This window comes from Phalacrocorax aristotelis, chromosome 7 (genome assembly GCF_949628215.1).
Source record: "Phalacrocorax aristotelis chromosome 7, bGulAri2.1, whole genome shotgun sequence".
NCBI lineage: Eukaryota > Metazoa > Chordata > Aves > Suliformes > Phalacrocoracidae > Phalacrocorax > Phalacrocorax aristotelis.
The window spans coordinates 7,625,424-7,649,729 of record NC_134282.1 but is presented as its reverse complement, the minus strand read 5'-3'; the positions used below and the strand labels follow the sequence as shown (position 1 = coordinate 7,649,729).

At 41.9% G+C, this 24,306-nt stretch overlaps 2 protein-coding genes across 2 annotated transcripts in view; one reads left to right on the top strand and one right to left on the bottom strand.

Annotated features, from left to right (window-relative positions):
• Nucleotides 1-213: 213 nt before the first annotated feature.
• NMD3 (NMD3 ribosome export adaptor) lies at nt 214-9,879 on the bottom strand. Its single transcript, XM_075098560.1, has 15 exons — nt 9,775-9,879; nt 9,388-9,522; nt 8,846-8,942; nt 7,711-7,791; nt 7,196-7,324; nt 6,531-6,621; nt 6,279-6,357; nt 5,873-5,969; nt 5,488-5,605; nt 4,682-4,827; nt 3,889-4,001; nt 3,101-3,173; nt 2,494-2,600; nt 1,580-1,650; nt 214-1,123 (listed from the first exon to the last, which is right to left on the bottom strand). Exons 1-15 carry the CDS (start codon nt 9,816-9,818, stop codon nt 990-992), a joined length of 1,515 nt encoding a protein of 504 aa, XP_074954661.1. The 5' UTR covers nt 9,819-9,879; the 3' UTR covers nt 214-989.
• The window catches only part of LOC142059664 (uncharacterized), a 47,520-nt gene continuing 32,740 nt past the window's right edge, over nt 9,527-24,306 (top strand). The window contains exon 1 of the mRNA XM_075098561.1: nt 9,527-9,610. The gene's annotated coding sequence lies outside the window, so the exon portion shown is untranslated. The remainder of the gene's footprint in view (nt 9,611-24,306) is intronic.

The window sequence follows — 24,306 nt, the reverse complement described above, 5'->3', positions numbered from 1 at the left end:
TTGCTATGCTTCCATATTTATACTGAGTTAAAACAAACATACATGCACATAAACTCTTAGAAAAAATTCTCTTCAACCACCTTTTGTGCAGTAAAGTGAATTAACGCCAGATGAACAGAAGCATGTAACGTCCTCCTACACCACTTATGTCCTCTTTGGGCTTGCAGTAGAGAGAAATTTGATTTTAAAGTTAACTAAATGATGGACCAAAAATATCTGTAGTTTTTTAGTAGTTCAGACCTGGTGTATTAAGACATTATGCATATTGCTTTTAATCCACTGCTACAGGAATGGAACATAGTAAAATACAATATAATACTAATTATACTTAACAGAAGTTTCCAATCTTTCCGATGAAGGGCTGCATCTTCAATCAATTTACAGAGAAGTTCTTCTGAGTACACAACATGTACATTAGCCTTTCCCTTACCAAAGGAACAGAAGATACATTCTTGAGCTTCCCCAAAATATTGTTATATGGAATATCTAGAAATATCATAAAAGGCTTCAAACCATTGTACCGAAAAGATTAAGGAGGAAAAATCCTTCTCATGTGAAGAAATGAAAGCAATAAACAGTAGGTAGGAATTCTACCTACAAATCTAGCAAACGGGGATAAAATCTCTCCCTCTGGACATCCTTCCTTATTAGCTGTCTTCAGCACAAGACAATGATTACTCCCAATGGATAACCCTGAAGTTAGTCAGCTGGCCTTTACACTGCAGAAGTTGCAAGGAGAGAGCACTTGGGGATGGGAGGAACCCCCACTGCAACTTATATTACAATGCTTGCACCAGAAACCTAACTTTAATTGCTCATTCTCTAGAAGATACATATAAAATACAATTTTAGGGCCATTATTTAGGAGTATAGTGGTAGTTATCACATTACTTTTCATGTTCATGTGATCAGTTTGTTATGTTTACTTATGTTTTGGGTACTTTTTCCTCATTAAGGGAATTTTTATTGTGTTGACTAATGCACTATTCTTATTCTGTCATCATATTTGCTCCCTCCCCACCAGTGGCATCCTGGGAAATATGGAGATCCTCTAGCATTTCAGCCAGACTGATTCGTGGAGGACCATCATCATCTGTATCGCTCTCCACTGGAATATCTGCATCTAAGAAAAGCAATAGGAAAAAAAAAACCAACAACTAAGAAACAATAGAAAACAAACAACGAAGCAAAGAAAACAAACCACAAACCCCCTGAACAACCCCAAGGAAGGAAGGGGAAAAAAAACCCAAAACAACCAAACCACAATCCCAAAAACCCCAAACAAATGACTCCTAAAAACCAGCAATCTCATGGCAATTGCAATCATGGAAGACACTGAATTATATATCAAATCCTTCACCCAGCAGAGGTGTTGGGTGTGTGAGAAAATATGCTTCTCTCTCTCATGTTAAAGGCAAGCAAACAAAAACCATCAACATCCATTCAGTGGATACTGATGACAGCATTTCCCTAGGCATAACTAGTTCAAAGAATTCAAATATAGAACCTCAGTAAAAATATTGTCACTCAAATAGTCATGATGTAGTTACATGCAATTAAATGGTTAAAAAGGCCTTACTTCTGTAAATGTTGACATTCTTCCTTATGGCTTCATCTTCTTCAAGATCTTCCAGGAAGTCCTGGTATTGTCTGTAAAAGATGTTTAATATATTTACTCTCTTTTCCTGTGGGTATATGTAAATTTATAAAACAAAATAAAACCAAAGAACCAAAGCCCCAAGGAAGGGCTGCAATCCACAGTCCTTCAGATGTGCCTTCAGATAGCATTCCTACATTTCCACCTAATTTTTTCTGCCTGGTTTTTTTTATTATCACCTATTAGTTTCCAAATAAACAAATTATTTGGCTGTCCTCATTTAACTCCAATTGCCTCATTTTTTTACACTCAGTTGAACGTTATTTAGAATCTGCTGTTGCTGTATCAGCGTTGCCACTGAACAAGCAGTGACAAGCATGTTTTCACAGAAGACACCAATGATAAGCTACAGACACAATGCTTCCGGTATTACTTACTTCTCTCATGATTTAAGCTTTCCTTGGAAAAACCACAAAAGGAGTTTTTGTATTTTGCAACAGTAAAGCTGGAAAACCTGCAGTGGTGTCTTGTAAGATTTCAGGATTTAGTCTTTCCACACTCCCCCTGGCCCCTTGTCCTCTGCACCCATCTTCCCTGAAAACTTAGCAGATAGGTAAACAGCAGTAAGGTGCTTAAAGCACTTCCTGCACTACAGAAGGGGGAAAAATGAAGTGAGATAATGCTCTTCAGAGGACACTGATATCAACCTGTCCTATGAGCAACCATCACGCTCAAACAACACCAGCAGCATTTGCTTGTGCCCCCTTAAGTGTCAGCTCATCAGCTTAGGCATTACACTGGGTTTAGCCTCAGCAGAAACCGAGAGATGTTATTTCTTGACTTGGCACAGTATCCTAAGTAGGAGGGACTAAAAAGTGTCATGGCAGATACAGAACCTTTCATCATCTGTATCCATGCCTTCTCTGTCCCTTTCTAGCTGTTTCAGCTTCCAGTTTCTGCGATGCTGGCGTTTGGTACGGTCGTAGCTCTTCTTTATTAATACCTGCAGTGAAAACCAGACAGTATTTACACATACACACCTTCAATACTATTGATGACACTCTTTCAAAACCCCAAACTCCACCCAAGTCTACATTTGGGCAACTGTAAAATCAGCTGAACAAATGGTAGTGGCAGTCTGGCACTCAGAAGTTTGATATAGAATTTATACAGCATCTATCAATTAAAAATTTTCCAAACACTTTGGATTATGTCCTGAAGAGGCATGCACACACTGGAGTTGTAATACTGTTTTCACCACACAGTACATGATAATTTGAACAAAACCAAAGAGTAAGGTAAGTTAAAGTAAATGTATCATTCAACCACCACTCAAACACTTCATTAGTGACAAAATAATTTTAGATGTTATTTAAATTTCAGTATGAATATCCCCTCTTCCTTTGGCACTAAAGTACTAGTGAGTATTCAGTATAAAATCATATTCCCTAGTACCCCTGGGTAACGCGGAGAACTTTGTACAGAGAAAGAGAATGGTCTTACCACATCAGGAATATTGTGTGGGTTCATCTTGTTGGCAAACTCGTCATTTAAGTTGCAGTTCGCCAAGTCGAATCTAAAATGAAAACAGGTATTTTACCTTACCCCTTCTATGGAAGTCTGCAAAATTGAACTCAATGTATCACATGTTTGTATTAAACAGGAGCGTGCTGTAAGTTACAGCTCCTAAGATAAATGTTTCCAAATGAACTACAGAGCAAAGAAAAAATCCACATCAATATGCAGCTGTCATAACTATGAATAACTCAGAAGCTGCTGCTCCCAAATTCTGTTCAGTAGAACTCCCCAGCCTCCTGAACCCCAAAAGCAATATCCACTGAGGTTCTGTCAGGATCACAACAGCTCCAGTATGTTTATGTTTATTATGTTTATGCCTGTTTGAGAATCACCTAATTTGCCTAATCTTACAAAAATTTCACATTTGTCGTTGCTGCATAGAACACTCACTATCAAACAAAAAGATCTTGCCTGGTATTTTAAAACCCCCTCCCATCTATTTGCATCTAAACTGTTATTCCAACCTGTACTTTATGGTCACTGCTTCAGCTCTCTTGTTAATAATAGCCCCTTGCCCAAGATGACTTCTGCTAGAAAAAAGGTTTCCTATATTAGGACCATCTCTTCATGGTCAAGATAAAAAATTCTATCCCTTTTGCTGATTTCATTTAGAAATACGAACAGTTCAAAACTTCCTTGATAATACTGTAGAGGATCCAGAGAGTTCAGTCATTAAATAATAATTAATAAAAAAAACAAGAAACAGAACAGACCCCCAGACAAGGTCACCAGGATTCAGAATGTGTCCCAAGTGAGTACAGCAGAAATACTGATGGTCTGTATTCAACTCCGAGGTTTTCTGTACCCAGGCTTCAGCCAGCGTGTGCTTGAGGAATGAAAAACAAAAACACTCTTGGAATCAAATGCAGCTGAACTTGCTGTGCTATTAGAACATCTGCACTGGTATATTAGTGTGTTGTAATTAAACTTGTATGTCTACATCAACCATCCATGTATTGCTTGCTACTCCTCCTTTCTCATCTTTGCAGAAGTAAGGAAAAGGACATGCCAACCACTTTTCACAAGAATTCCTGTTCTATAGGAATTGGCTCTTCTATAGGGCTGTTTCTATAACTGGACACATGTGGGTTTTTTTTGTTTTTGTTTTTTTACTTCACACCTTTCAACCACATACAGCTTTTGACTGAGAACATTTTGTGCCGATTCATTAATTCTGATTAAAAAGAAATGCTTCTGTATTTAAACAAAAACGATTTAACAACTGAAGAGTTTCAAAGCCAATATAAAATAATTTCAGTACCAACAGTAACAAGCAAGGTTTGAAGTCTTCAACAGAGAAGCTGAATTCACATAACACCAATGTGTTTTCCAAACCAAAACACTGTCCACATCTTCCCGAGAAGAGCTTTTGCCAATGGCAAGATACAGAAAAGTATTCATCTGACTTTGCAAGGTAGAATGATTCAAAACAGAAGTTCAGCTGGGTAGGGGAGGGAAGGGAGCGGAACGCCCAAAACACTGAATCAAACAGAGAGGAACTCTTACCTTGTTTGATCTTGGCCCTGCACCTGCACCTTTTTTCTTGTCTTGAACCCTATTGATATCCATGATGATAAATTCCTCTAGTTGTTTTGGGTGGAACAAGCTATTGAAAGGGTGGCGCCAGTAGGTATTTCCATCAATTTCAGCAACTGGGAAAAAACCACAAGCACAGGCAATCACAAGGAGGTATTTTCTTGGGAAGAAATTGAAGGAAAAAGAAGCATTCGCCAAAATTAAGGCAAACACCAAATGTATTTTGTTCGAGTTTGTTACTGCAACACAAGTATTTAGGACATGACCCATACTGCAAACTTGTGCTACAAGAGCAGTTGATCTGTGACAGCCGAATCACATATCATGTATCTGAAGCACAGACTTTTTTTTATTTACAGTAATAATTCTCCTGGATATATCCTTATTAGAGGTATTTTGCTGGTAGAGCTCACCAGCAAACACCAAAGCACAGTGCTTCTGGTACCAAAGGGGCTAGAATCCTAATCCAGAAAAAAACTAGATGCCATCTAATTTGAGAGGAATATACCTGACAAATATAAGTGCTTAGCAGAGACCTTGAACATCTATGAACTTTACACTGACCCTGCACATTTTGCCTAGGACACTACAGAAGACAAGCTCAGAGAACTGTCTTAGGTCGCGATTACATTTCTACATCAGTGATTGACAGATACATTTACAGCATTACAGTCTAAAAATTGAATATTTCATCAAAACAAAACCAAACCCCCCAAAAACTTTGCCAGAAGAAAAATCAGATTCTGCCGTACTGCAGAAAAGAACCCATGACTTACTCTGCAGAGTGCTAGGATCGATGAGGTGGATGGTACTTGTTACTCTAATGCACACACAGATCTGGCTCATGTTACCAAGACTCTGTGCCAGTTTTGGTGACAGACATACAACACTGTCCTGCGTACAAACAGAAAATAATTTACACTCCTATTTCCTTAATTTTTAATCAAGTCTTTAGAGAAATCTAAACAGATTTTTAAACCTTATCTCTACAGTTCTCCACCCAATAACTTCCTCAAGATAGCTGCTATCTGCACTTCCCGCACTTTGTGGGGAGTAGACCCCTCCATTCCTCCAAATACTCAATAAACCAGGCCTCCATCACCAAAACCAAAGTCTATCCACTTCACAGAATACCCTGAAGATAAAATAGAGGAACTCTACCTTGCATATTGGAACAATTTCCACAGAGAAAGTGCTTTTGTAATTGTAGACATTACTATGAATATCATGTGACATCAAACGTTGGGATGCTTTACATCTATGAAACATAAACATAGAGCCTTCAGGCAGCAAGAAGGACATTCCTTGGAACAGGAGATAAACAGCACAAAGTACAGCAATGAAAGTATGTAGCTATGCAAGAATTAAGAAAACAGAAAACACACGAAGGTTAGTTTTACAATGGCTAAGTGGAAAACATGGGGCTTCGGTAGAAGGGATTTTGTCTGTTTTAACTGGAACACAGGTTTCTTACACTTTCACTCACAAAATTCTTCAAAAATGAAGGGTAAAAGACATTTCCCAAAAGGCTTTTCAGTATTCAAGGCAATAAACGTAAATGATATACCTAGATGGAACTGTACACTGAAGAAAGTCTACCATCTTCTGGGCTTGTTGCTTTGAAGAATAATAAAAATCCAGGCCATCTTAAAGAAAAGAAAACTTGATGAACATCAAGTACTGTGGTTTTTTTTTCAAATACAATACATAGGCTGAGTAATCTGCTGCTTATCTGCACATAGCTACTAGCACAAGCACTCTTCCAGTATAAAACAGGTTAGTCTATTCTACCTCCAGGCTAACAAGCCACCTCACTTACCATGGATTTCTTTAATACGAAGTGTATTTTGATGAAGCCTGTGTTTTAAAATCAGCTGCTCCAAATAGTAGAAAGTCTTCTTGTGCAGAGTCTAAAACCAAACAAACATAAAATTATCAAGGTTATTTAAGCACCGTCTAGTGCAAATGCAGTATCTCTCAAGAATAAACATTTATATGAAGAGATCATCTAGAGAAGAAACAGTCCAAAGCCTATTCCAAGTAACCAACAAGATTTCAGAGATGTGCTCTATTTATACCAAATTATTTAAGGTTTCTGTTTGACATTTTTATGTAACTGGTTGCTAAAGATACCATCTTCTTTAAAGAAGATTTAAATATTTATAAACAATCTATATCACTGTTTCTAAGACTGCCTTAAAATATGCCCTAACTAACAGTACCTTAAAATATTTAATAATTCACACAAGATCCTCCTGCCAGATATAATCTAAAAAGAATATGCCAATAATACCGGACAGCAGACAGAAAGTTTTTCTAAACTAAGATCTGTAAGAAAAAAACCCCAATGTGAACACAAAATATATTTCTGTGGCAGCGTGCGAGTGTGAGTACATCTTTTTCTGAGAAAATAAAAAATTTATCCAAAGATTTGTCTGCCTGATTGTTCAGCCACAAACAAATGAAAATTCAGCATGCCTCTACCTTTTGCCTGACTTGCACTACAGCTTTCCAGAAATCCTTAGCCTCAATCCTATGGCAGTCTTCACACATTTGAGGCTGAACTACATATTCCACCACAAATACTTGCTGAAGAACTGCTCCATTTATGACCTGCAAAACAGAAGTTTAAAAGGTTTCCTTGTTAGTCCTGTCAAGACAGAAAGCTAGTTTACCACAGCATTCTGAAATAACTTCCATACTACACTAAAACTATGTGACCAACAGCTGTACTTGTGTCAAAAGTATTAGTATTTTCTCAATGTCCCTGAAACAGCCAATAGCCCTCTTCAAACCGCAATGAATGGCAGTTTAATGTCAAAATTTAAGCAGGATGAAATCAATATTCTTTCAAGATAAGCCAGTACACACAGGCTGGATTTTACCAGAGAGAACCACTTATCTAAAATGTAGTCATTTAAGGGAAAAAAAAAAAAATCATACTATCTGCCATCAAAATTTTTTTAAAAGCCACAGGCAGAATACTATACTCCAGTTACCTCTTTCTGAACAGTCAGTTTCAGCTTCAGCCTCTTAGAATGTGGTTCCGTCCAAATAAAGCCAGCATCGATCAGCCGGACCTGCCAGTGGGAAAGAACAAGAACTCAGCTACTGCCACCAGCAGTTGTACTAGAGCACATGTTAAAAACATACAGCTCTAACTACCACGAAACACAAGCTTATGGCATAGCCCATTGTTCCTCACCCAAGTGAGGAAGTGAATAACCTTAATTAAAAACATATGTATCAGTCTACCAAACCGAATTAATAATGTTTAGGTAGAACACAGAGTCTGATCTACCTAAAATAATGGACATGCAACCTCAGACTGTCACACCAGAGTAACTGAATACGCTGTTCATGTTCAACAGTCTCTCCGGCTGCCACGTAATGATGAATTTGGATAGTATAATGGTTTCCTCAGGACTTAAAAGCCAATTTAATCTCTAAAACTAAGAACATGCAAGTTTACTGCAGCAAAAGATATTCAGTATATTTACGTACTAATCCAATACCAAGAAGCTCAATAAGGCACTCTAATTCAAACCTTGATGTCTATGGAAACAAAGCATTTCTTTTGCCTAAAACGATACCTCAGATTTTTCTCCTCTGGTAAGATTCTGAACCTGAGAATTATTCAACTTAAACACATGACTTGCAATTTAATCTACATATAGACCTCTGCAACCCTCTTTTACATCATCATAAACCAGTAAGCGTAAGTATTGTATAGACAATTTTAAAAATGTTTTAAAAGAAAACTCTAAAATTAAGGTGCACCAAAAACATATTAGCCTCCTTCAGTTAATTATGCTCAACTCCCACCTCTACAGTAACACTTGTGCAGTACGCTGTATACTCTGAAGTCACAGAATTGCACTGCAATAGCCTCCCTCCCCAGTGTGCTTGGAGATTTTTTGTTAGAGCCTGTCCTTACCAAATCCTCCAAAATTCTAGTATAGTTATTAGAGATCAGAATGCCATTCTCTACGTTTAATATAAATCAGTTGATAAGCTCTACACAAGTACAAACAGTTGCTTCGGAAGGATTGAACCCTGTATCAGCTACCTGGACTTCATTTTATGCAATACCAATAGACATGCTATGCAATACCAACAGAATTAGCTACTCACCCTGCTCAGCGAAGCTTTGATTTTTTTAAGACACAAAGCAAGAAGCTCTCTTGACTCTAAGGTACACTGAATCCAGGTTCCTGGAGGCTGAAGATACCTGTGACACAGGAAGCGTTTCACAGCACATTGAAGCTGCTTCAGCATTTTAAATCAGTCAAAAGTGGAGCTGTTATTTACCAAGCTTTTGGTTTTAGTATTAACTACGCAGCTACAATTTTTGCCTCCCTAAGCATTGAGATTCACGCATTCCAAGCGCATTCACGCTTTTACTGCCATCCTTACCAATCTGCCTACTTTTTTCTTTCAGGGACCACAAATTCACCCATCTCAACCTTCTAGGCCCTACATACCAACGCTTTTCCACTTCCACAAGAAAATAAATATAAGAATGTGCTGGAAAATCACCAGAGACCCGACAAAAACACGCACTGCCGGCATAAAACGCCCCACTTCCCAGCCGCAGCGACCCCACGGAGGGGGCCCGTTTCCCCCTCGTGAGTGGGCTTCGCCCGGGGGAGCAGGAGCGGGGCCCGGCTGCCCACCTTTCGCACTGCTTGCAGAAGTGGAGGGTGCCCTGCTTGGGGATGCCCTCGGTGATGTCCACCTGGGCCCGCAGGCACCCCACGCACATGTTGGCCGGGTTGGGCGGGACGGGCACGCCGCACTGGCAGCAGAGGCTGGAACGCAAGGAGAAAAAGTCAGTCACGAGCAACAACTCTGCCCTCACAGGTGACAGCTACGGGACCCCTTCAGCGGGAACCGAAGGTACGTGTGCGGTTTAACTGTGTTTGTTTTAAATAAAAGTTGCGGCCCCCGTTTATGGCCGCCCAGGTACCCTCCCCCCCCCGCGGCAAAGGGGAGCCCCGAGGCCGGGGCCCGGCCAGCAGAACCCCGCCACCCCACACCCGGCCGCCGCCACCGCCGCTTACATGTTGCCCTGGGTGGGGGCCGCCGGCCCCGCCATGTACTCCATGGCTGCAGCGACCCACGCGCGGCCGGGTTCCGGGCGCGAGAGGAAGGGGAGGAGGGCGGCGGTCCCGCGAGAGGCCGGGCGGCGGGGGCGGGAGCAGCAGCCGCAAAATGGCGGCTTCTGCTGCCTACCGGTGTGTCAGCGCTGCTTGCGGAAAACATTTTAATTAATCCTTTTTTGAAACATTAATTCATTTTCCTTTGAAAACCATGCGATTTGATCCATCCATTCCCACCCCCACCGCGGGGAGAACCCTGCTGTTGCTGCAGCAAATGGCGGCGGTAGGGTACAACCTCGGCGGCTTCTTGTATTCCTCCCTCGGCCGATTGATTTATGTCCTTATTTTTTTTTTTTGCACGGAAGTGTGCTACATTCATTTATTAGCATGGGGACCGATCTGACAGGTACTGCGCTGCCACAAATCCTGCTGGAAATGGTGTGAACTGGTGCTGTCAGCAATACATGAGGAGGTGGCCCTTTTCAACAGTAATTAATCCTTAAAGATTGCTGCTAATTTATCTTAGAGAAGTACTGCTTTGAAGCAGTTTTATTTTTTCACCCATTTGTCAACTGTCGTCTCCAAGTACTCTTTAAGTGTATTTTAGAAGGAATTTCCAACTTTGGGGGAAAGAGTAAGAATAGGGATGTTTGGCATTACATTTCTATTGCCTGTTGATTTCAAAAAGACTGTTCTCTTCTACTTTAAGAATTAACTAGCTGTCTTTGGCATCTGCCAGCAACCTCTCATCACTTTGTAGAACCGGGTAAAACCAAACTGCCAGAACTCCTGTTGTTTAATCTTCCTGTATCTGAGCAATGAGATCACAATTTTTTCTGAGGACATAGATTATAGATTATGTGGTGGTGCAGATGCTTGTAAATGAAAAAACAACTGTTCCGGCTGAGGATTCAGTTTTGATTTGAAATCATTATCAATCATGAATGACTAAGGGTTCTCGTCACTGATTTCTAAAGGATTAAACTACGATAATTATTAGATGCCTTTAATTTACTGTTAGCACTTATCGTGAAACTACCCCCAGGACCAACTGGCAGTTGGGAGTTTCTGAAGGGAGGATGCAGTTTCAATAGTGGAATAACAGGACATTATCCTAACTGATGTCAATAATCTACTGACTTCTTTTTCATGATAGCCAGTCCTTAGCAAAGCCTTGTTGGATTTTGAGAAAATTTATTTAAAGTTACATTTTACAGAAATAAAATATTTAAAATTTTTTTTAAGAGTTCACCTTCCAAACTGGTGCTTGTCTCCCAGTGCAAGACAAACTGAGAGAGTTCAGCAGCTGCCAGGATGGTTGGGGCTGGAGCCCCTTCCCTGTGGGGGAGCGGAGGGACTAGGGCTGGCCCAGCCTGCAGAAGAGGTGCCTGTGAAGGAACTTAAGAGCAGCCATCCAGACTGATGAGGAGGTCATGTAGGAGAAGCAGCCAGGGTCTTCCCAGTGGTGCATGGTGGGTGGATGAGAGGAAATGGGCATAAGCTGAAACAAGAAATATTCAGAGTGGTTTAAGGAAAAACTTTTTCACCATGAGGACAGTCAGGAACTGGAGCAGGTTGTCTACGGAGCTGTGCAGTCCCTGTGCTTGGTGGGTGTCAAGCCTAAGCTGGTTAAAACACTGAGCAACCTGCTATGGCTTCATGTTTGACCCTGCTTTGAGCAGGAGGTTGGACTAGAGACCTCCTTCCAGACTGGTCCCTTCCAGCCTGCATGATTCAAAACAATTAGTATCTATCTATCTGAACTATAACTTAAAGCTTAAATAACAAATATCCAAGCCTGACACCAAGTTAACAGCAGCAAGTTTCTCTTCTCTATTCTACCCATCATGTTCTCTGTAGGATTGTTACTTCCCCTTCAAAAGGAAGCTTTGAGTTTCCCCAGCGGAGAACAGCAGAATAATTAATACCTTTCTTCCTGGGTTCATTGCTAATACAGCTTAACCACAAAGCTGAAAAAAACTTTACAGTGAGATAGAATCATAGAATCATTAAGGTTGGAAAAGACCTCTAAGATCATCAAGTCCAACCACCAACCCAAGACCACCATGACTCCTAAACCATGTCCTGAAGTGCCACGGCTACATGTTTTTTGAATACCTCCAGGGATGGTGACTCCCCCACCTCTCTGGGCAGCCTGTTCCAATGCCTGACCACTGTTTCAGTGAAGTGATGTTTCCTAATATCCAATCTAAACCTCCGCTGGTGTAGCTTGAGTCCGTTTCCTCTTGTCCTATCACTAGTGAGTTGGGAGAAGAGACCAACACCGACCTCACTACAGCCTCCTTTCAGGCAGTTGCAGAGAGCGAGGTGGTCTCCCCTCAGCCTCCTCTTCTCCAAGCTAAACCCCCCCAGCTCTCTCAGCTGCTCCCCAGCACACTTGTTCTCCAGACCCTTCCCCAGCTCCGTTGCCCTTCTCTGGACACGCTCCAGCACCTCAATGTCCTTCTTGTACTTAGGGGCCCAAAACTGAGCCCAGCATTCGAGGTGGTGCCTCACCAGTGCCGAGTACAGGGGCTCATTGCTGCCCTGCTCCTGCTGACCACACTATTGCTGATACAAGCCAGGATGGCGTTGGCCTCCTTGGCCATCTGGGCACACTGCTGGCTGATGCTCAGCCAGCTGTCCACCAGCACCTTCAGGTCCTTTTCCACTGGGCAGCTTTTCAGCCAATCTTCCATAAGCCTGTGGTGTTGCATGGGGTTGTTGTGACCCAAATGCAGGGCCCGGTACTTGGCCTTGTTAAACCTCACACAATTGGCCTTGGCCCATCGATCCAGCCTGCCCAGATCCCTCTGTAGAGCCTTCCTACCCTCAAGCAGATTGACACTCCCGCCCAGTTTCTTGTCATCTGCAAACTTACTAAGGGTGCGCTCAATCCCCTCATCCAGATCACTGGTAAAGATATTAAACAAGACTGGCCTCAACACTGAGCCCTGGGGAATGCTGCTTGTGACTGGCTGCCAAATGGATTTAGCTCCGATCAACACAAATCTCTGGGCTCAGCCATCCAGCCAGTTTTTTACCCATCAAGGAGTACACCCGTCTAAGCCATGAGCCGCCAGCTCCTCTAGGAGGATACTGTGGGAGACAGTGTCCAAGTATCAAAGTGTCAATGACAGTATCAAAGGCTTTACTAAAGTCCAGATAGACAACATCCACAGCCTTTCCCTCATCTACCAGGTGGGTCACCTGGTCATAGAAGGAGATCAGGTTGGTTGGGCAGGGCCTGCCTTTCATGAACCCATGCTGGCTGGGCCTGATCCCCTGGTTGTCCTGCACTTGCCTGGTGAGCTCATTCAAGGTGAACCGCTCCATAATCTTTGCTGGTACTGAGGTCAGGCTGACTGGCCTGTAGTTCCCTGGATCCTCCTTCTGGCCCTTCTTGTAGGTGGGCTAATCTCCAGTCATCTGGGACCTCCCCTGTCCCCCAAACTGCTGGTAAATGATGGAAAGTGTCTTGGTGAGCTCCTCCACCAGCTCCCTCAGCACTCTGGGGTGGATCCCATCCGGCCCCATAGACTTGTGAATGTCCAGGTGGAGCAGCAGGTCATAAGCTGCTTCCTCCTGGATTATGGGGGTTTATTCTGCTCTCCATCCTTGCCTTACAGCTCAGGGGGCTGAATGCGCTGCGGGTAACTGGTCTGACTGTTAAAGACTGAGGTAAAGAAGGCATTAAGTACCTCAGCCTTTTCTTTATCCTTGATGTCAGTGTTTCCCACCACATCCAATAGAGTATGGAGATTCTCCTTGGTTCTCTTTTTGTTGTTAATGTATTTGTAAAAACATTTTTTTGTTATCCCTTACAACAGTGGCCAGACTGAGTTGTAGGTGGGCTTTTGCCTTTCTAATTTTCTCTCTGCGTGACCTAACGATATCCCTGTACTCTTTTTGAGTTGCCTGCCCCTTCTTCCAAAATTGATAAACTCTCCTTTTTTTCCTGAGTCCCAGTAAAAGCTCCTTACTCAGCCAGGCTGGTCATCTTCGCTGCTGATTCGTCTTACGGCACATGGGGACAGCCTGCTCTTGCACCTTTATGACTTCCTTCCTGAAGAATGTCCAGCCTTCCTGGACCCCTTTGCCCTTCAGGGCTGCTTCCCAAGGGACTCTCCCAACCAGTGCGCTGAACAGGCCAAAGTCTGCCCTCCAGAAATCCATGGTAGTGGTTTTGCTGACCCCCCTTCTTACTTCACCAAGGATTGAGAACTCCATCATATTGTGGTCGCTAAGCCCCAGACAGCCTTTGACCACCACATCTCCCAACAGTCCTTCTCTGTTTGCGAACAGGAGGTCAAGCGAAGCACATCCCCTGGTAGGCTCACTTGCTGGCTGTGTCAGGAAGTTTTCTTCCACACACTCCAGGAATCTCATAGTCTCTTTGCTCTCTGCTACGTTGTATTTCCAGCAGATGTCTGGTAAGTTGAAGTCCCCCATGAGAACAAGGGCTAGCAATTGTGAGACTTCTGCCAGCCACTTGTAGAATGCTTCATCTACCTCTTCATCCTGGTTGGGTGGTCTATAACAGACCCCCAGCAGGATATCTGCCCTGTTGGCCTTCCCCCTCATCCTTACTGGTAAGCACTCGACCTTATAATCACAATCATTGAGCTCTATACAGTCGAAACACTCCCTGACATAAGGAGCCACCCCAGTGCCAGAGTCAGCTATGGTGTTGTAATTCATTCCTTAAGAGTTACGTAATACTTTGGTTTAGAAGCAGGAGTTGGTACAATCCATTTGGCTCAGATTCCATTCATGGTGTACAGTAACCAACCATTCCCTTTGGAGAAGAGAACCTTGGGGATTTATAATATTAAGGTGTGTTTGTGGGTCAGAATTTCTTTTCTGCAGGTTTACAGTTACGATGGAGAAAAGTAGAGCTGAATTGCATAAACACATTGTGTGTGGTTTATTTAATATGGTAATATCCTGATGGAAAGGATGAGTTGTTTTGGTTGCTTTAGAATTGCTTTGTGGACTGAAAATCACAGGCTGTCAAGCTGTCTGACTTGCTTTTTTCTTCTTTGGCACATTTCTCTTTGATGGGCTGCTTGTGTTCACAGACTGTTACTCACTTCTGCTCCTTTGAAATTAAGTTTCTTTGCAAACCTCTCTGGAGACTTACTGTGGACCATATTATTTAAAAAAAAGGAAAAATCAAAAAAAAAAAAAGATTAAAAAGAAGTGTTTCCCCGCACTGAAGTTTCATTTCAATACTCTTCAGAACCCTGCTGTACAGTGGGTATTATATATAGTTTTTACTTTCAAGCCCTGATGAATAACTCTATCTTTGATTTCTTTGATTTCTGAAATAATACACTTCTGCAAATTCCAGGTAAATTCCAGGCTGTCACCTGGCGAATCTCACGCTGCAAGAGGGGTAGGACAAAGCCTGTCATTTATAGGAGCCAGATCTTCTGCAAAGTCACTGCGAAGAGAATTAGATCCTAATGATACTTTAAAGGTTTCCACTGCAGATTTATTTTCAGCTGCAGTTTTCTCCACCTTATTTTGGTCCTAATATCCTAAACATACTATATCCTAATATACTAATATACTAAATCCTACCTCTGCTCAAGGCACAGCCACCATCTCTGTGCCAGTTATAATCAGAACTATATACTTTGTAGTCACCAAGGTGCTCTGTATTGTCTCCACAAGCTCTTGTTGCCCTGTGGCTTCCACCCATCCAAGTAAAATTTGTATGTTTTAAACTGTCAAAGTATTGTTATAGTCTTAGCACCACTTCTGAAAGATTTTACATCTTTGCACACATTAAGATGAAAAGCAGACCACAGAATTCCCTGAGAACTTTAGCAACGGTAGGCCTCGATTTCAGAACTTCTTATATGGACTTTGGCCATGTGGTGTGGACTGGAAGATTTCACCACTTCTTCCTAGTGAGGATCCAGCATTCAAAGAAAAGCCAGTATTGTAGTTGTCAAGACGGATGATACTTCCTCTAAATTGATGGCATTTTTAGGAATGGCTTTATGGGTAGGACCTTACTTGCTATAGGCTGGCAGGAGCCAAAGATCTGGCATCTTAGGAAATGACTTATACTGCAGATCATGTAAGAGAGGGTCAGATTTGCACAAGTGTGAGTATTAAACCTGTAGGCTATTGATTTCTTCTGAGCATGCGATCACCACCTGTCTAAAGTAATGCCTGTAGAAAAAATGATGGACATGGGTCTCTTTTTCAGCCCTGTTGAGCTGCATCAGCTTGATTTGTGGTGGTCCAGATGAGTCTTTTAAATGAATACATTACATTTAGGAAGATCACTGTGTATTTTTGCCATCATGTGTTGTTGCTGTCTTACTGATACTGCAGCCAGACTCACAGGAGCCATGCAGGATATCTGACAGGCCTGGCATGTCTTCAAAACCAGACATGCTGTCTCCTCACTGCCCTACTAGCTGCAGAGGGACTGTACGAGGGGCACAGAAGGAGATCCTGTGTTGGAAGAAAACAGTGCATAAGTACATTTGTGTGATTCTTCACTGTTCTCTATGTATGTTGGGCAGTCATGTTTGTAGCAGTCAATGTAAAACTGTAGCGTGGAAACAGAAAAATTGGTTTCCTGAGTGTTCAGCTGTGGTCTGGTATAAATGACTGGAGGAAACACAGGGTAGGAAAATTAACTACAAATGTTTTAAACAGGCCAGAGAATGATGTGGGGGTGGGGGCTGGGGGCTGGATTTCAACCCAGTCTGGATGTGCTGCTGCATGGGTACTCTTGGCTTCATTCTCATTCATTTTCAGTGAGAGAGCCGTGCACTTTTTAATGGCATATGTAAGACAGAATTAAGAAAGTGGCAATCGCTGCTTACCTTTCTGGAAAAAACCCCTACAGGAATTATACTTCTAATGTGGGCCAAGGCTTTGAGTGTCTTTTTCTTTCCCTGCAAATGTCTCTGGAGCTGTTAGCCAAAGTGCAAGATGGTAACTCATCAGGACGTTTCAGTTTTCACAGCTCCATTTAATTTCCCTTTTCACCCAGGAGCTGCAGGAGTTATAAGTCTGTGTACAGGCACCACTATGAATTTAAAGGCGGCTTTGTAAATTCTGGCAGCTTGGGTGATAAAGCTGTCAGGTCTCCACCACCAGCTACTCTAGTACTAATGATGGAGAGTGGAAAGGGTGAGGGTGGAAAATGTTGTTCCCCCTTCTGTGACTGCTGCTGTCTAAAACTGTATTGGCATTTCAATGTATGGCTTGTTGCATGGAGTTGTGAATTACTCCTCAGGATTCCCTAAGGTCAGAAGCATGGCAAGCAGTGCACGTAAGTTTTTATTTTACACTTTTTCTTCGCAGAATTTGGGGATGTAGAGTGATTTAAATGTTTTGCCACTTCTGTCAATATGGATTTACAGGCTAGGATGAGAGTGTCTGGGAAATAAATACTCGGTAGGAAAAGTACGCACTTGATAATCCTCTGCATCTGTGTCTGTGCAAAGCTGACTGGTTCAAATCGGGAGCACACTACGTTATCGTGGCAGCAGTCTGGATGCTGCAGTAGTCGTGAAAGGGTAAGCAAAAGGCCCTGCTCCTCAGTGGCCTGGGTCCTACAAGCTTCTCGGTACTGTGCATCCTGTCTTTGTGCAGGTAGGTCTGTTCTGAAGCATTGTTCCTCCAAAGGTTGAGGCCACAGACAAAGGTTGTAGACTGAGGTTTTAAATAACTCAGTTTTTTCTAATTCCTGTTACAGAATCAGAAAATATGAATTAAAATAGGCATTAAAAACATCATATAGAAATATGGAATTTATTAATTGTCAGTGTGTACAGTACACACCTCATTTATAGAACTGTCTAATAATTACAGCAGTTGTATAATTAATTCAGTCATCAGTCTATATACTTTATTACATCTTAGAATGAACCTTTTCACTCTTCCATTAATTTTGTCACTATCAAGAGCTGTAGCAAGTTTTAAGTGTCATTTTACCCTGATTCGCCTTTTCCAAGAGGCACATATATTTCAATGAACATTATTTTCAATCCCATTAATCCAGAAACCAGTCATCAGAATGATTTGTAGAAATGGAGACAGTAAGAGCTTTTCTGGATGGGTACAGTTGCTGAAGGTGTGAATGGCAACTGTATTTTACATATTTTCTTTTTACATATTGCTGACCCTTGGGGAAACTCCTTTGCACCTTTGCCACTGGGTTCTCATCACTAAGCCAGCAGAAACCTAAGCAGAACAGAGCCAATAGTTTTTGCTAGTGATTAGCTGTTTGGTGACATCTAGTTGAATCTTACTCCAAATGAAAAGCGTATCAGTTTGCACTGATATCTTTCCCTTTGGTGTTTTTCAGTAAGTATTAAATATTATATTTAAGCTATATTCTAGTTTTCTGCTCTTACTGTTACATTCTTTAGGGTCTATATAATCCATTACTGTAAGCACACTACTTCATCTTATGCTGTATTATGTTTCATTTCTATTAATTAGGCTATCCGAATATTTAACCGATGTGCACACTGACATTTGAATTACATAAGTGACACTGATCTCATATGCAAGTTAAGATGAGTTTATCCTAAGATTTGCAGTAGACTTTGTATCTGATCTTTAGAAGTACTGCTTGGTCTCCAAACTACCAAACAATACTGAAGTCGCAGCATTAAAAGGATCTGTGTGATATGCAAGGAAAGCAAGCACGCCATTTAAAAACAGTTTTAACCCAGGTTTGCTCTCATTCTTATATGCGGATGACTGGGCCCTTGGGTAAACAGCGGTACTTAGTTTGCATGAAAGCTCAAGTGCCAAGGCAAGAAAAGCCGCACAGCATTTGTGGAGGTGTGCCAGCTTGAACAGCTGGCTCACAGCAGCTTAGTTTTCAGTAGAAATTTCAATAAATAGAAGCAGCATAGAATGATAAAATCATGGGAAAGATATTCCTGTGATTAATCTAACAGACGCCTGAGGTCACTATTCCCTCACATAAACTGGATCCAGGAAAGGAGGCGGCAGAGCTACCAGAGTCGCTCCTGGGACCTCCTGTCCAGTTAGAGCTGCTCTGACCTTCTAACAAGAAGGTCTTGTTCTGGTCTGGGCTACTGTTTTCACTAGCTGCGTTAATTTAAATGCAAAGCTCTCAAGAATTTAAGAACAAAAGCAGACATATTGATTTACACTTTTTTTAATATTCACTTTAAAATAAATTTTATATTCAGAGCAGTGTGCACAACTTCTAGGCCATTCAGCACCACCAAGTCACTAATTAATAAAAATACCCTCATTTAACTGTAGAAGTATTCTAACATTAACCTGGTTACATGGGAAGGGTTGCACAATAACAACGAAACACCTCTATGGTCTTTACCAATGTCAAAGTTAATCTTTAAGAGGATTGTGATGACACCTAATCAGTATTTTTAGTTATCATGGCCCTGAGCACGCATACATTTCTGGCAATTTTACTTTTCCTTCCTATTGTGTCAAGTAATAATTTGGAGGCATGAAGTTGCTTCCGTTCAGAGAGCAGGCAAATGACAGAAGCGTAGTCAGTTCGCGGAGTGGGGAAATAAAGGTATGGCTGCAGCCAAGCGAGCTGTTTAAGGATGCAAGGTGAAGGCAGCAGCTCAGTGCGCCAGCGGTTCTTGAAGCTGCAGGAGGTATTCTTGTGCAGGAACAGATTGTGCCTTGCCTGCGTGTGGGGCGGTAACTCCCAGCTTCCAAATTTAGTACAAACCAGGATCTAGCTCCCAGCAGGGACCAGGCAGCCGCTTTGCTGACCAGGAGGTATCTTACCCTCCATATGCAGCACGGGCTTCTGTCTGCCTCTGTGGACACCACTGCTTCTGGGTCCTGAGCCCCAGGAGGGATGTCATCACATCCCCTCTATGGATGATTGCTCTCCTCTGCTGTTTCTCCTGCAGCTTTGCATTTACAGTCACAGATTCATCTAACCCCCCCATTTAAGGTTTTAATCGGACCTTGCCACATGGCCTGTTCCTTTAGGATGGAAGGGTTCTTGTTGCCTTGTATTGATTGCAGCTGTGAAGTTGCAAACTAGTAATTTCAACAACGCCGTACAAGGCAGAGCTGTGCTTTGGCAGGGGTACTGCTGCTTTGACTTGTCTCCTGCAGTCTCAAGGAGTGATACGAATGGAAAGAACAACAGCAGCTAATTCTGTTGGGACACGACACTTCCAGGAGCTGCTTTCTGTGAGATAATCTGCACTAAATTTAATGGGATAATGCTCCAATTATTTTCCAGTTCTTTCCTATTTCTTCAATTCCTTGTGAGGAATCCAATTAGCAATCCAATTTATAGTATGAACTGCAAACATTATTGCTGCTGAACTTCAGAGGCAGGAACAAATAGCACTGAGAAGAAACTTCTTCAAAATAGCTTTGCAACAGAGATCAGCATGTTGTGACACTCCACTTTCAGCTGATCAATAGATAAAACCTGCGCGTTGCATCATGAAGCTTTAATGAGCTTCGATGCAGTGCGCACATCTGTGGTTTAGTTTCCTTTTAACTAGGTAATGTGTTGCATGAAGCTTGCGTAAAAGGCATATTTGATCCAGTGCAGGGCATGCTTCTCGAATAATGTTTGAAAGAGCAGCAGCTTCCATGCAGGCTGTGCAAGGGGTACCACAGAGTAATGGGTAAATGCTGCCGCTTGTCAGCAGAGGGGGATAATTCTCAGTCTTGATGTGTGTTGAAGCAGCTGGGAATAGCCAGGTGCTCAGTGTGCGAGAGGCATAGGTCCTGGTATTGTGCAAATTCAGTCCTGCTGCTGCAGTCAGAGGCACAGTGGATACACGCAGCAATTTTGCACTGAAAGGCATCCTCTGCTTTCTAAATTCCTGGAGCCTTTTAAGAATCACTCCTAAGCCTGGCATGGGGTTAGCAACAGATGAATTTTTCCTAGTAGTCCTTAAAAACCAAAATAACCCAAACCACAAAGTTACCTGAATTGAGCTACTTGAACAAGGAGACATCCTACATCCATGAAATAGGATCCTCTTCTGGGTAATATAAGGGAAAATCCTCTTCGTGCTAACTTTTATTTTTCCACAGCTCCTATCACCCATTTTGTGTTTATTAAGCATCACAGCTTATTATTTCTTGACAACCACAGAAACCAAAGCTTTTACTTTATCATCAGGACAACTCCAGGAGCTCAGCCTTTACACTGTCTTATCAACATGCTGTATTGTCAGAGAAACTCTCTTTGGTAATTAATTCTCCATTGCTTTATAATACTTAATGATTCTGAGATTGCAAAGTTTTCTTCTTTGTTTCCACTTTTAAAGAGGGGTGGCAGTTTTAGTGTGGCAACTAGTACCTGCCTGTTTATCCATGAGAACCTGTGCAGAAAGTACAGCCAGTGCCAACAGATCCATTCAACTTAGCAATCACTTTTATTACAATTTTGATTTTTCAGTGTAAAAGATTGTGATCGGTCTTGTTACTCAGTTCAGACTTCTTTACCTGGGTTGGGGAACAGCCGTGGCAAAGATTTAATTTTAAGCAAAAGCATGGACAGGAGCCAGGAAGTGTTGCTTTCGTGCTAGTGTGTTTGTTACCTGTATCGGGATGCTCTAGACCTGAACCTCAGACTAAGAAATAATTGTTTTAAAAGGGTAAATATTTGATCATCAGAACATGATAGGAGTCTTAGAGGCTATTGTGGAGTAGCTGTTTGCTTTCCACTGGCCTTTTGTAATCTTCCATGTCTCAGCCACAAACATGTCATCCCATTAACTAAAGGAAACCAGGTGAGAGGGTGGTTTGCACTGAGAGGTGTGGAGCTGCCAGGGGAGGGCCCACGCCAGTGTGAACTCTGGACCTTGGCATCAGAAAAATAAATATATTTGTAGAAGATATTTTCAGATATTTGCACTTTGAGTTCTCCTATGAGAATATATGAGAATAGCAATATGCAGGTAAAAATATTTTGCACGTTGTGTCTGTTAGAAACCTGTACATAAATATTATGGATGGTGTTGACACTTCCTAGACTTTCCTCACTAGCTGGCTGGAGACAAAACCAGACAGAGAAAAAGCCAAAAAACAGTTGAGTGAACTTGCTATAGAAACAAACCCGTATCCCTTGTCCTTTGGTTGGGATGTGCACTGCTCCTTCTCCCTCCATCACTGCTTTTCAGAGGGGAAACAGAGGACAAGGGTATGGTGGAGGGAGAAGTTAGGTGTTTCGATGTGGATGGAAGAGCCAAAGATTGATGGGGGGAAGAGGAGAAAGGAAAGGAGACATTGTTGGTGAAAACAGGAGGTGGAACAAATGGAAATAACGATCCAACTTTGCAATGAGGCCATGGTTTCAGTGTTGAGAGGCTTTGCTTTTGTCCGGACTTGATGCCTTCTTCAGTAAGCACTGGTAGTGTCCCAGCAGTCACTGTGCCAACGTTGTATCGCTGTAATCATCCTCTCAGGCAGGGTTGCACTGCGAAACAGTCCAATTCAAAGGGGCTCAGGGCAGAAAGAACCTGAGAACTATTTGCATGATTGTGGGTAATTTGTGCCAGAGTGTGTGGACTGATAAGTGAAAATTGCATAAACAGTCAGGAAAGGAAAACAAGAAAGGAAGAGGACAGGGGTGCTCTGCCCACCTAGGGCTCTGCCAGACCACGCGAGCATTTTAGCATTAAGCATCTTACAAGTGATAACCTAGGATGTTGCTGAAGTAGCAGGTTTGATAAATGTAATGGCAGTTAGCTCTTTCTTCTTTTTTTTTTTTTCTTTTGCTTGTGACAGTCCTCTATGATGGTATATGCATTTTATAATTATTCATCAAGATAACTTCTCAGAAAGAGCTGTTGCAATTTTAGTGGGTTGAGTTTTTCCTCCCACTGCTCCCATCTTGCTGGCACATGCACGACATGATGATCTGACACACTGCTATTAAAAGATGGCTGTGCAGGTATTGCCTAGCTATAAAATTGCAAAACCTGAACTTACTGTATGTATGATAGGCTTTTAATGTAAAGGCACTGCCTGTAAACTGCTCTTTATGAGTGGAAACTTCCAAAACTGATATGAACGCTTGGAGCTCATGATTTATTTAGGAGCATTTACATAAAATACGACCTCAGTGATTCTAGTTTTGTTATTGAAGATTTCTTGGGGTAAAACAGGCCACATACCCAGGGCTGCTGCAATGAGATGCTTATTTCAGTGCTCAAGTCCTGTGTTCTTGTAACAAGGTTGGGATGGAGTGGATTTTAGAGGGCACAAAAATTCTGAATAGAAAGCTGATATTGAACTGGGTATGGGGCCCTGAGGTATTTTTGTGCCACTGAAATATATCTGTGATAAGGAAGAGCTTTTGGATACTAAAATGCTTAGATTATTGGATAGCAAATGAGTTACGTCTAGCCCTGTGAAAGGCTTTTACAGGGAGCACTTAGCATTGCTTGATGTTTCTCCACACCATGTGGGATAGCTGAACACAGGGCTAGATGTAGATGTGTGCACCTCGATAGCAGTCTAATTCTACTTGATTTATCAAGTTGTGCCCTTTATCCTCATGTGAGGAGGCATATTGGAAAGGGAAGTAAAGAGTATGCATCTGTGATGTTGAGAGGGCTTGTTGGGATCTGAGTATTATTTACCTTGAGTGAAATATCTGGTATGCCCTGTACTTCCTCTGGGCAAGGCACCAGGATGTATGGAGCTGGATGGATCTACTTGGTTTGTACCATCTTTTTTTCCAGTTGTTACTTCATAAATCACTCAGTCTCTGCTTTTGGCAGATAATTAATGTGTATGAGCTACCAGGCTTCTCTCATTGTGCAATTTGTGGCTGTGAAGAATGCAAAGAACTGATACAGGCTCTTTCCTCTGCCAGCCTGATGGGTGAGGCTGTTTGCTGTGCCTTCTCACACTGTCTTTTAATTACATTGCTGCAATCCTATTACAGCCCTCTCCTATGTTAGGGTGCTTTATTCCGAGCTTAGCCTCAGGTTTTTTTTGTGTCAAATACTCCTTGATGTACATTTGAACCTGCATTTTCTCTTCCTATTAATTTTTTTTAATATCTAAACCTTATAGAGATTTGTGGCATGTAACTCGTCATTGAATATGACCTTGAAATAATGAGATATTTCTGATCTACTCCATGATTATGAAGCAAAGATAGGAGCTGTCAGAAAAAATAACTGAAACAGCACCCTAGCTGACAATGTGTCTATTTCTGATGCTGCCACAACATACCTTCATTTCCTCCCCTCCTCCCTCTTTGCTCAGTCATTGTAAGCACAGCAGAATCTGTTTTTTTCATACAGATTTTCCAGATTTACCCTATTCTCCATCTTGTAGAGATTTCCATTCTCCTCTTTGTCCTGGTTCCTAGCTTTTTCTCTTGCCTGAACATCCCATACCATGTAAGCAGGATACGTATTTTGATGCAAAGGATACACACGCATCTTCTTAATTTCACTTTTAAACCTAGACTAAACCTAGCTTTTGGTAACTGAAGTGGCTATAGCT